The 13,369-nt window shown below is 43.1% G+C and overlaps 1 protein-coding gene across 1 annotated transcript in view; it reads right to left on the bottom strand.

Moving 5' to 3' along the window:
• The window catches only part of aldh9a1a.1 (aldehyde dehydrogenase 9 family, member A1a, tandem duplicate 1), a 57,940-nt gene that overhangs the window by 21,380 nt on the left and 23,191 nt on the right, over positions 1–13,369 (bottom strand). Inside the window, exon 3 of the mRNA XM_072573586.1 lies at positions 1,311–1,440. Within this exon, the coding sequence (XP_072429687.1) occupies positions 1,311–1,440 (130 nt within the window). The remainder of the gene's footprint in view (positions 1–1,310; positions 1,441–13,369) is intronic.

Genomic DNA, 13,369 nt, shown 5'->3' with positions numbered 1-13,369 from the left:
ATGCTCTTAATTAAGAGCAATCTCAACTTTGCAGTTTCAGAGCATCAAGGAGGTTGGCAAAAGCATTAAGGCAGAGCTGCACAATTGTAATAAAGTTGACTTAACACAACAGAGACATGCACTGGGCTGAGTAGCCTTTTTACTTGGTTTTAAAACAGAAATGGACAGAACTTTACTGGTCAAAAATATTATGGCATTACATTTATGCCTTATGAAGGCAGGGATATGGAGTTACTTTTCGGATCTGTCATGATTTGATTGAATGGCAGGACATGTTCAAGAAACTGAGTAGCCTTATCCTGTTTCTATATTCCACAGTCCTCATACCCTTGCTCAACAAACAACAGACCCCAGACTCGTCACAAAACATCCTAGCTAGCAAGCTGGGTTTTGTTTTGGGGTGGGGGTGGGGGTGGAAGTGGAAGTGGAGAGCATAATAATCAAAAACTTGGCTTAAAGATCATAGTAAAGATTACAGGTATTACTTTTCTAGAAAATAGCTCACTTGATACATAAACCATGTCATTTGGGATATGTTACATCCCAACTAGCCTGAACTAGGAAGAGAAAAAGACTGTATTGAAATTAAATTTTGCTCTCATGTGGACAGCCAGTATAGACTATCCAGCCAAAAGACCACTTGTTGGCCTGGAAAATCCATTCCTCTCACCAGTGAGTCGGCCACATGAAGCAGTAAATTTCAGGCAATGTAGCAGAGAGATATTGGTTTACTTTTCCTTAATACTTGATGCAAACATTAATTTACCACCTTATATGGAAGAACTGGACAAATAGGAGAAGTGGGTTGATTACAAACATGCTGTTTTAGCAAAGGAAGTCAGCTTATTGGATTGAAGTTTGCAGAATGCCTCCTAGTTTCACTGGGGAAATCTCTGAAAGGACTGCTAAATGTCAAGGTAATGATTACAGTTTGGTGCCACTGTGTGGTTAAATACTGTGCTGCATATGAGGGGAAAATTCAGAAAAAGCAATACAGTAATGGGATCAACAACATGTATTGATATTGCAACTGGAGAACATTACATTACAATGTGCTTCAGATACGTCAAGGAACAAAATTTGATACTCAGTTATATTTCAATGAACATCTTTAATGAGAAAAAAGGATTAGGAAGGAAATTCCAGGGCCTTGGCAACAAAAAGGACGGTTGTCAATTTCAGAGTGAAGAAAAATTTGGAATTCAACCATGGTCTTACAAGACTTTATGTGAAGTTGCCCTGACTTTCACTGATCAGGGCTTTGTTTAATGCTGTATCATGTTCATTCAGTTTTGAAAGTTTGTCCTTACCAGCCAGAGTCCCAGCAATGCCAGCATAATATTCCACAGCCTGCCATGCAGTGTCCACATCAACTCTGGACTCAGTGATGGGTTTTCCAGTATTAATGGATTCTACAATTGCAATATCTTCTCTCTGTTCCTATGTTGGATTAAGACAAATAGGTTGGTGCTTTGTACAACTATTGACAGGAGAAGAGAATTTTTTTTTCACTTAATATATTGATGTTAACTCATCACCACCCCACACCAACTCTTTTAGCTGTAACCATCTGACCACCACAGAACCACGAGAGTGATCAGTTTGCTTTATTCTCAAATGCCTCTCCACCACCTTGTTTTATATGGCCCTTGAGCGTGCCCTATATTTCCATCCCAACCCTTCCCGAAAATTAGTACAAGGTTCCCTCACAGTCACCTTCCACAACAGCAGGCTCGGTATTCACTGGATCATTCTCTAACATTTCTGTACGCAATGTCACCAAATACTTTCAGCCCTGATGAAGAGTCACCGGACTCTAAACGGGAACCCTGTTTGCTTCCCACAGACGCTACCAGTCCAGGTGAAGATTTCAGATCTGCAGTTCTTCAGTTTTATTTCTATCCCGTCCTGATCTCCGTTCACCATTCTGAAGATATTGCTCCCTTTTGACAGACCCTGGTCTTCCTCAGTCACCCCAGCACCGCCTCCCTTTGGTGTCATATGTCTCTGCACTTGCGTATAGAGAAGGAACAACTGGGATCTTCACTTCTGGCTGTCAAAAACCACCAGGTCAAACAGGGATTTATTTGAACTTGAGTTTAGCATATTCAAAAGCTTCAGTCGACCCATTTCTGGCAGGAAGGACTTACTTTATGAAGAGAGGTTGAACCTGAGGGGGTGGGGGGGGGGGGGTGAAAAAGAGAGAGGGGGTGTGCATGGTGGCTCAGTGGTTAGCACTGCTGCCTTGCAGCACCAGGGACCCAGGTTCGATTCCAGCCTTGGGAGACGGCCTGTCTGTTCCTCCAGGTGCTCTGGTTTCCTCCCACAAACCAAAGATGTGCACCAGGTGGATTAGCTATGCTGAATTGCCCAAAAGAGAGTGTCCAGGGATGTGTAGGCTAGGTAGATTAGCCATGGGAAACACAGGGATAGGGGAGGGGTGAGTCTGGGTGCGATGCTCTTCGGAGAGGCAGTGTGGATGGGCTGAATGGCCTGCTTCCACAGTGTAGGCATTCTAGGATTCTATGAGGGGATTATCTGAAACCCAAAATCTTGAGGGGGCTGGATACCCAGGTAGTTTCCCAAGAGGAGTGCCAATCTAGGGTTTAAAAATACTCTTAAAAGACAGAGGAGGAAAGTGCTTTTCTCTTAGTGGGGGATAGCTGACATGTGGAATTTCACCTCCCAAAGAGTAATGATAGTCAGGCCCTTTAATGCATTCAAGGCAAAGTTGCATAAATTTTGAATGGACAGAGATTTTAGGGTTAAGTGGGGGGAGAGACAGAAAAGTGAAGCAGAGACCAAAACCAGATCAAGCTATAATCTTATTGAATGGTGGAGCAGACTCAAAAGCCAAATGGCCTATTCTTGTTATGAAATGCTTTTCCTATTGTATTCAATGCTCAATGTGCTACTCTTTCTACACTGGGAGACCAAACTGTAGATTGGTCCACCTGTTTAGAGAATATCTCTATTCCGACTATAAGTATGGCCATCACCTTTTGCCTTCTCCATCACCCTTAAGCTTCTCGGCACCTGGTATTTAGAATCGTCGACCTGCTGTCACTGAGCTCTCTGCTCTTTACCTCCAGAAATGAACTGAGTGCACGTTTGAGAATCCACCTCTCATTCTTCAACTCGACATTCTACTATCGCCTGGATGTAACTTTAGGTTCAACAACAGTAGACCGCGACCATCCCTTTCCTCTTTGCTAGTGTCGGATTTGCACTCATTGTTGCTTTCCGATGGCAAGTGTTCATGTTCTCACCATTCACACCTCCTCCAGACCCATCTTTTGTTTCCTTGTCCCGTTTCCGGTGCCTTCGGCATTGCATCATGAAACTTACAACAAGCTTCACTTTAACCGGCGCACTCAATAGACTGACAAAAATTATGCACCTTAAATACCACAAAAGTTTACTGTAATATTGCAATCTCTATGTGAGAATGCCCTCTGCTGGTAGGTTTTATTTAAATAACAATGTAATTTTGTAGTAAGTGATTGATACCATAAACAAAGTAGAACAGTGATGTGTACACCCCTGCATTACATTTCTCGAATTAGAATGCATTGTTACGTAGATTATGTGGATCTCGTGATCAACTGAAATATTTGATCAACCAGCACACTCCAAAGTCCCATAGATGCCAGCTCGTAAAAAGTTTGCTGTATTTTATCATTTAACTTCTCCTGCCTTTCTTCCCTTGCACAAACTTTCATTTTGGTCTATTTCCCCTCCCTCTCCTCTTTTATTTGCTAACTTTCTTCCTTTTCCTAGTTCTGATGAAAAGTCTTTATTAACTTTGCCTTTTTTTCCCCATGAATGCAGCCAGCAAGTTCTATATTGACTTTCTCTTGTTTTCAATGTATTCACAAGTTAACTACCCAAACAGATACTTACCGTACATACTCAGTCAAAAGTGTAACTTTTTACACTTTTTTTAAGGTTATATTTATGGGGTCAACTATTACTACCTTTGAGGGGCTGAAATGCATGCTACGGTGCAAAATACCATATTATTAGTTGAAGTCCAATTGATCTCAAAACAAATGAAGAAAAAAAATGCTGATGTTACCTGGAAAGAACTAGGGTCAACTTTTACAGGAGATATATGGAAAATTCCAGAACTGTCGGTCAAAAATACAAGGTCAACTTATACAGTATATCTTTAATTTGATAAAACCAAATTGATTGGCATGGAGAAGTTGGAACAAAGGGTCCATTTCTGTACTGTACATCTCTATGACTACAACATGAGGCCACTTCAGAGGGCAGCTAAAGAATGAGTTACATTGCTGCGGTTCTAGAGTCAGATCAGGTAAGGATGTCAGGTTCCCTTCCCTAGTGAACCAGATGGAATTTTACAATAATTCCATAGTCACCGTTACTGACCAAAGCTTTTCAATCCAGTTTGCTGGAATTTAAATTCTCCAGTTCTCACGATAAGATGCTTCTGGATCATGGATCCAATAACAGAAGCACTAAGCTATTGTATATGATAAGTGTCCGTAACGGACCTTCACCCACAAGTTCAGAAATATCCACACAGATAAGATGACACCAGGGAAAAAACATGCATTTATAGACGGCCTTTTAAAGTCCCCATGATGCATAAAGCACTCCACAGCTAAGAAAGTGCTTACTTAGAAACGCAGTCATTGCTACAATGTGGGGAAACTCAGCCATCAATTTGTACACAAAGATTCCATAAACAGCGACAAGATAATGGCCAGATATTTAACTATTGGAGCTGAGGACTAAATATTGTCCATAACACCAGGAAAGAAATATTGGGCATTTTTTTAAAAATAGAATCATGTGCACTGTTTTAAGCTAGCCTTGCTATGTCAGTGAGTCACAGATAAGGAGCACAGGTAAACATTCTTTATGTTCCGAACCCCTCAAATTGTCTGCAATATCAGAAGAAAATTTGAACCACAGAAAGGCTCCCCATAAAAAGCCAAAATACTCAAAATGCGAGGCATCCGAGGAATAGCTGGAAACATCCAGCAGGTCAAACAACATCCACAGGGAGAAGAGACAGCCGTATGTTTCAGGCAGGAGGCAGTTCATAGAACCTTCAGTGTGGAAACAGGCCATTTGGCTCACTGAGTCCACATCGACCCTCGAAAAAGCATCCTACACAGACCCAACATCCTAGCCTATCCCCGTAACACTGCATTTCCCATGGCCAATCCACCTAGTCTGCACATCTTTGGAACAAAGAACATTTACAGCCCAGGAGAGGCCCTTCGGCCCTCCAAACCTGAGCTGATCCAAATCCACTGTCTAAACCTATCGCCCAATTCCTAAGCATCTGTATCCCTCTGCTCCCCACCAACTCATGCATCTGTCCAGACGCATCTTAAATGAACCTACCATGCCTGCCGCTACTACCTCTGCTGGCAACGCGTTCCAGGCACCTACCACACTGTGTGTGAAGTACTTTCCACGTATATCCCCCTTAAACGTTTCACCTCTCACCTCGAAAGCGTGACCTCTCGTTATTGAATCCCTCACCCTGGGAAAAAGCTTATCTCTATCCACCCTGTCTGTACCCTTCATGATTTTGTAGACTTCAATTAGGTTCCCCCCCTCAAGCTCCTTTTTTCTAATGAAAACAATCATAACCTACTCAACACCTCTTCATAACTAGCACCTTCCAAACCAGGCAACATCCGTGTAAACCTTCTCTGCACCCTCTCCAAAGTGTCCACATCCTTTTGGTAATGTGGAGACCAGAACTGTACACAGTATTCTAAATGCGGCCAAACCAAAGTCTTGTACTATTTTAACATGACCTACCAGCTCTTATACTCAATACTCTGTCCGATGAAGGCAAGCATACCATATACCTTCTTGACCACTCTATCCACCTGTGCAGCCACCTTCAGGGTACAATGGAACTGAACTCCCAGATCTGTCTGCTCATCAACTTTTCCCAAGGATCTTCAGTTTACTATATATTTCGCTCTAGAATTAGCCTTCCCAAAATGCAGCACCTCACATTTGCCTGGATTGAACTCCATCTGCCACTTCTCCACCCAACTCTCCAGTCTATCTATATTCTCCTGTATTCTTTGACAGTCCTCCATGTTTTCTGCTACTCCACCAATCTTTGTGTCATCTGCAAACTTACTGATCAGACCAATAGTGCCCTCTTCTAGATCATTTATGTCTATTACAAACAACAGTGGCCTCAGCACTGATCCCTGTGGAACATCACTGGTCACCTTTCGCCATTTTGAGAAACTCCCTTCAATCACTCCTCTGTCTGTCTCCAGTTGCTCAACCAGTTCTTTATCCACCTAGCCAGAACACCCTGCACACCATGTGACTTCACTTTCTCCATTAGTTTACCCTAGGGAACCTTATCAAATGCCTTAATAAAGCCCATGTATGTGACATCTACAACCCTTCCATCTATTAGGTTCGTAAGGCACAATCTACCCCATACAAAACCATGTTGCATATCACTGATAAGCCCATTCTTTCCAAATATAAATACATTTTATCCCTCAGTATCTTCTCCAGCAAATTTCCCACCACTGACATCAGGCTCACTGGTCTGTAGTTACCTGGAATATCCCTACTACCCTTCTTGTACAGGGGGACACATCATGAGCAACCCTCCAGTCCTCCGGCACCTCACCTGTGTTTAAGGATGCTACAAAGATATCTGTCAGGACCCCAGCTGTTTTCTCTCTCACCTCCCTTGGCCACCTGGGATAGATCCCATCCGGTCCTGGGGATTTGTCAACCTTAATAACCTTTAGCCTCCACAATACATCATCTCTCCTTATGTTAATGTGATCCAGAGTAAACAAACTTCTATCTCTAATCTCAGCATTCATCACCTCCTGTTCGTCAGTGAACATTGATACAAAGTAATCATTGAGAATCTCACCCATTTTCTCAGGTTCGACACACAAGCTTCCTTTCTTATCCTTTAGTGGAACAACCCTTTCTCTGGTTACCCTCTTGCTTCTTATATAAGAATAAGAGGCCTTGGGATTCTCCTTAATTCTGCTCATTAACATTATCTCATGACCCCTTTTCACCCACTTGATTCCTCGTTTAAGACTGGTCCTACTCTCCCAATATTCCTCCAAGGCCCATTCTGTTCTTAGCTGCCTGGACCTTATGTATGCTTCCCTTTCCCTCTTGGCTAGTCGCACGACTTCTCCTGTCATCTTGCCTTTCCTATCCCTTGTTTTCAAAAGGGACATGCCTAATCTGCACTATCTTTGAAAGCCTTCACATATCAAACATGGACTTACCTCCAAATAGCTGTGTCCAATCCACATTTCCCAGTTCCTGTCTAAATATTGATATAATTGGCCTTGGCCCAGTTTAGTACTCTTCCATCAGGTAAAAACAATGACCGCAGATGCTGGAAACCAGATTCTGGATTAGGGGTGCTGGAAGAGCACAGCAATTCAGGCAGCATCCAAGGAGCAGTGAAATCGACGTTTCAGGCAAAAGCCCTTCATCCTGATGAAGGGCTTTTGCCTGAAACATCAATTCCGCTGCTCCTTGGATGCTGCCTGAACTGCTGTGCTCTTCCAGCACCATTAGTCCAGATACTCTTCCATCAGGACCACACCCATCTTTGTCTAAGAGTATTCGAAAACTTACAGAATTGTGGTCACTATTTCCAAAGAAATCCCCCACTGCAACTTCTACCACCTGGCTCATTCCTCAACATCAGGTACAATATGGCCCCTTCCCTTGTCAGGCTATTGACATACTGCTCTAGAAAACTCTCCTGGACGCTCCTTACAAATTCTGCCCCATCCAGACCCCTTATTTCTCAGCTCCACCCATAATGCCTCACTGCTCAAGCCCTCCATAATACCCTCCTTTAGCACAGCTATGATATCATTCCTGACCAGCAACGCAACTGCTCCCCTACTTTACTTCCCTCCCTGTCCTGTCTGAAGCATCTATATCCTGGAACATTTAGTTGCCAATCATGTTTTTCCTTCAACCAAGTCTCTGTGATCGCAATAATGTCATACTCCCAGGTACCAAGCTAAGCCCGAAGTTCATCTGCCTTACCCACTATACTCCTTGCATTAAAGTATATGCACTTCAGGCTGCCAGTTCTTTTGCGTTCATCTGCTCTCTGCCTACTCTTCCCCTTGGTAATGCTAACTTTGTGATCATTACAGTCTCCAGTTTCCACCTCACTGTCTAGTAGTCTTATCTTCTGGCTCCCAGCCCCCAGCCATATTCGTTTAAAACTTCCCCAACAGCAGAGGCAAAAACTCCCCAAAGGACATTTGTTCCAGTCTGGTTCAGGTGTAGACTGTCCTATTTGTAATAGTCCCACCTTCCCCAGAACCGGTCCCAATGTCCTACAAATCTAAACCCCCTCTCCTACACCATCCCTCAAGTCATATGCTCATCCTGCCTATTCTTTAATTTCTACCCTGGCTAACACGTGGCACTGGTAGCAATCCAGAGATCACTACCTTTGAGGTCCTCCTCTTTAACTTCTCTCCTAGCTCCCGGAATTCTGTTTTCAGGACGTCATCTCATTTTTTTCTTGTCTTGGTGTACATAGGCACCAACAATATAACTATGTTCACCCTCTCTTTTCAGAATGCTCTGCAGCCGATCAGTGACATCCCTGAACTCGAGCATCTGGGAGGCAACATACCATCCAGGAGTCTCGTTTTCGGCCACAGAACTGCCTATCTACTCCCCTTACAATAGAATCTCCTATGACTATGGCCCTACGAATCTTTTTCCCGCCCTTCTGAACAGCAGTGCCCGCCATGGTGCCATGATCCTGGCAACTGCTGCCCTCCCCTGGTGAGTCATCTCCCCCAACAGTATCCAAAACGGTATACCTGTTTTGGAGGGAGATGACCGCAGGGGACACCTGCTCTACCTTCCTACCTTTTCTCTGCCTTTTAGTCACCCATTCACTGTCTCCCTCAGCAATCCTAATCTGCGGTGTGACCAATTCATTAAACGTGCTATCCTCCTCACAACCTCCTCAGCATCGCGGTTGCTCTGCAGTGAGTCCATCCGCAGCTCCAGAGCCGTCATGCGGTCAAACAACAGCTGCAGCTGGACTCACGTCTTGCAAGTGTAAGAGTCAGGGACGTCCGCCGCTTCCCTGAGCTTTCACATCAGACAAGAGGAACATGCCATGGGTCTGAGGTCCCCTGCCATTTTAAACCTAAGCTTTATATTGACTGACTAAAACCAAACAACGCACTTAAATATATGAAAGAAAATAAAGAAAAAAAACTTTACTTTACAGAGTCCGTTTTCTTCTGGTTAGAGGAGGGTGGGCAGGAGGGAGATACTACACGTGTAGTATCTCGGGTTTAGCTGCTGCCCAAACTGAAACTAAGTCCTTACCTTCCCGGCAACCTCCTTGTCTCCAACGTCACCTCTGCTCTGTCACCCACTGGTCCTGGACAGGAAAAAAAGGATTGGGACTGTGGGGGGAAACTGCAGCACCCACAGAGGAAACCCACAGAGACACTGAGAATGTGCCACTGAGTTACATCAACCTATTGCTTCTCTCAGTGTACCTGGATGGTCTTCCATAAGGTTCCAGGTTGGCTTTGTTTCCATCACAGAAAATAATTTTAAAAAAAGGGCTAATCTTCAGACAGTCAGATTATCAACCATGCAACAACCTTCACTGAACTGTTCTGCTCTCTGGGCAAGGAGCGTGGCGTGGGTGAAATTTAAATTTTAAACAAATGGCATCAAATAGCTGAGGATATAGCAGTTGAACTCAGTCAGTGGAAAGATGGCAACTTTATAAATGACAGACCATCCAAGGATAGTTGCTTTACAATGTCTTGGCAGTACTGAAGTGGGGGTAATAGAACATTTAAATGGCAAGGAATGTACCAGTGATGGTACAAAACAGTAAAAAGAAAACTCAAGTTTATTCTTCCAACAAAACATTTCTGGAACCATGGTGACCATACTTGGAAACAAGTGGCATGCACTTAAAAAAAAAGCCTATACTATAGCCAGAGGAGAAATTCAAAGATGTTAAGTGAGATCATTTACATTCATTTCTAAATTTCTTCCTCTGTCTGAAGGATCAATTTCCTTCATTCTTTGAAATGTTTACATACCAGTTCCCAGTTAAAAGGGCCGAGGGGGGATTTGGTCCCACATAGTAACTTACTATGTCCCACTCAGTACAACAGCTGGTGGGAACCTCAGCCATGCCAAAGCTGCCTTTGGAAAGAAGGACAACAGCTGGACTGTGGAGCTAGTCAGAAAAATCACAGATGTGACTCCAACACCCTGGTGCTTGCCAAGGTGCTGTGCTCACCACCTCTCCCATCTGAAGGCAATGCAGCTTCACTTCATTTCTCAGGGTCTAAGTGTTCGACCACCTGATTCATGACTTGGCCATAGAGCAAGGAGCAAACTGACGCCCTCTGTCATTGATGGGATAGTGGAAGATCAGCCGCAGTTCTGCCCCTAATCGCAGCAAGTACTAGCCCGTTTGTGGATGATGCATACAGTATCAGAAAGGATTTCAGCTACAATGTCCTGAGCAAACATCCTACAATGTAGGAACAAAGGAACAGGAACAGGAGCAGGCCATTCAGCCCCTTGAGCCTGTTCCACCATTCAATTGTGATTTATGCTCCATATACCTGATTTTGGCCTATATCTCTCAACACCTTTGCTGAACAAAACTTTAATCAATCTCAGATTTAAAACTAACAAATGATCTAGCATCCACTGCTATCTGTGGAAGAGAATCCCAAATCTCTACTATGTGTAGAAGCTTCCTAACATCTCTCCTGAATGGGCTGGCCCAACTTTTAGACTATACCTCCTGGTTCTAGAACACCCGACCCATGAAAAGTATATTTATCCACCGTATCTTTTTCTGCTAAGACTTCAATCAGATTACTCCTTAACTTTCTAAATTCTAGAGAAAACAGGCCAAAGTCATAGAATCGTACAGCACAGCAACAGGCCCTTTGGTCCAACCAGTCTATGCCAATCATAACCCCAAACTAAACCAGTCCCACCTGCCATCACTTGGCTCATATCCCTTCAAATGTTTCTTAGTCATGTATTTATCTAAATGCCTTTTAAATGTTGTAACTGTACCTGCATCCATGAATAATCGCCCCTCAAAACTTAACCCCTGAAGTACAGGCATCATTCTTGTAAACCTGTACTGTATTCACTCCTAGACCAATCTATCGTTGCTAAGGAGTGATGCCCACAGCGGATCACGGTACTCCAAGTGGAGTCCGACAATGCTTTGTATAACTGCAACATAACAACATACGTCATCTTAGAAAGCAAGGTATCAGAAGAATTACAAGCAGATGCTCTGGCAAAGTATAGAAAATCTGGGACAAGTCCAATCAGGTGTAATCTCACCACCTCCCTATTTTTTCTCAGCTATGTGCATTATAATGTATGACAATATTCTGATAATGAATCCACAAAGTGTTTCATTCTAAGGATTATGCACTTTTCTGCCCTCAATTTTGTCCCCTCACTGGGAGGGAGAAGGAACTTAGCGTAACTTACTTTGTTTCTGTGTACGAAACTAAAAGTATTGTTCATCACAAATTAAAGTGAGTTGCAAGCTATATAATTCAGAATTGGATTTGAATTTGACTGCAACAAATGCACAGAAGTAAACACAACAATCAGAATTTATGCTAATGGCAGGGTAAGAGAAGATACTGTGCAGTGTAGCACAGAGCCACGTAACAAAGCAAGGTCCTGGTCTCAAATCTCTCATTCTGTCCTGAGTCAGCTGGTTATAGTCAGGGCTGCAGTGAGATGTGAATACTGTAGTGTAGTCATTATATCATTGGATCAGTAAATTGGAGCGCTGGAAATCCAGAGAATGGGAGTCCAAACCCCAGCTTGTAAGTAAGTGAGTTTAAAAAAAAATCTGGAAATTAAAATGACAAGATCATAAAAACAAGAACAAAAAACACGTCATTGGCTTCCTATTTTTAATAAAGGCCACAGTTGTTTGGAAAGAAGAAAACCAACCATCTTTGCATGGTTTGGTCTGTATGTGACTTCAGTCAGTATTCTTAACTGCCCTCCACAAATCTTCTGTGCTACTGGTGGCTCATGTAGATCAACACAAGCTTCGCACAACAACTGGGAGCTTTATCTCACTGTTCACTGGGCTGTATCAATTCCCAAACCCAATAGTGTTCGTCTTTCTCTCTAATCTTTGCTATAATCTATTTGCTATAAATTCTGGGTCTTATTATCCTGCTTCACAGCTACCTGTCAAAAGAGCAACTCTCCGAAACCAGTTGGACTATAACCTGGTGTTATGTAATTTTTAACCTTTGTCCACCCCAGTCAAACACCAATGCCTCCACATCATCTCTAATCTCAGCTGTTCCAACACCGTCCCGTCCCCCCCATCGGAGATATCCCTGTTCCTGATTCTGGCCTCTTGTGTATAGCCAATTTTACACCCCCATCCACTCTGCCATCAGTTAGCTCCAAGAAATGAAGGCTGGCATCTATTGCCTAGTCATCTCAAAAGCTTCCATTTACATAACACCTTTAACTCAGTAAGTCTCTCATCGCTCACTAAATTTCTCCACAACTCTCCTCCTTTATGATGCTCCTTAAAAATTTACCTCTTCAACCAATCTTCGGGTCATGTGCCCCAATGGCTGCTGATGTGGCTTGGTATCAAAGTTTGCTTGATATTGTTCCTGCAAAACACCTTGGGATTTTTATACAGCAAACACACTTTGTAAATGAAAGCCGCTGTGGTCAACTGGACAATAAACAGCAGGGATCCCTACTGGCCTGGTGCACAAGTGCATCACCTAGTGCGATATAGAAGCTCACCTACAGGTAGTTCTCCTATAACATGGTAGTTGCGTTCCAGCATAACCTCGCTTAATAGAAAATCACTTAGTAGAAAAAATGAGCACTATGGGAAAAGTGGGGTTGGGACAAACTAGCAAAAATAATTACTCGCGATTGCTCAAAAGTCACTCAAATGTCTAACGCAAAGTATAGCACAGCCTGAATGAAGGTTGAAATCATATTTATTAATGAAACAAAAGTAAATTTAACATAGTACATTTAAAAAATATAAGAAAGCTGCTCTCTGTACACAGTAAGCTGGCCTGTCGCCAGCTGACATTGGTGCACGCACAGAACAAAGTGCACAAACTGATCCCCACTGGAATCGTGCTATTGCCAGAGGTCAATGTTTCCCAACATACCATTCCCTAGCTATAGCCAAATTGCACTGCCTAAAACACGCGTTATCCCAGAACTGCCTGTACGTGAAGTGTCCCTAATTTGGTCAGAGCTGGCAATCCTCTTGTGGGTATGATTAAGTGCCCTATAAAAA

The sequence above is a fragment of the Chiloscyllium punctatum genome, chromosome 7 (genome assembly GCF_047496795.1).
Source record: "Chiloscyllium punctatum isolate Juve2018m chromosome 7, sChiPun1.3, whole genome shotgun sequence".
Lineage (NCBI taxonomy): Eukaryota > Metazoa > Chordata > Chondrichthyes > Orectolobiformes > Hemiscylliidae > Chiloscyllium > Chiloscyllium punctatum.
This window is presented reverse-complemented; position numbering and strand designations above follow the sequence as displayed.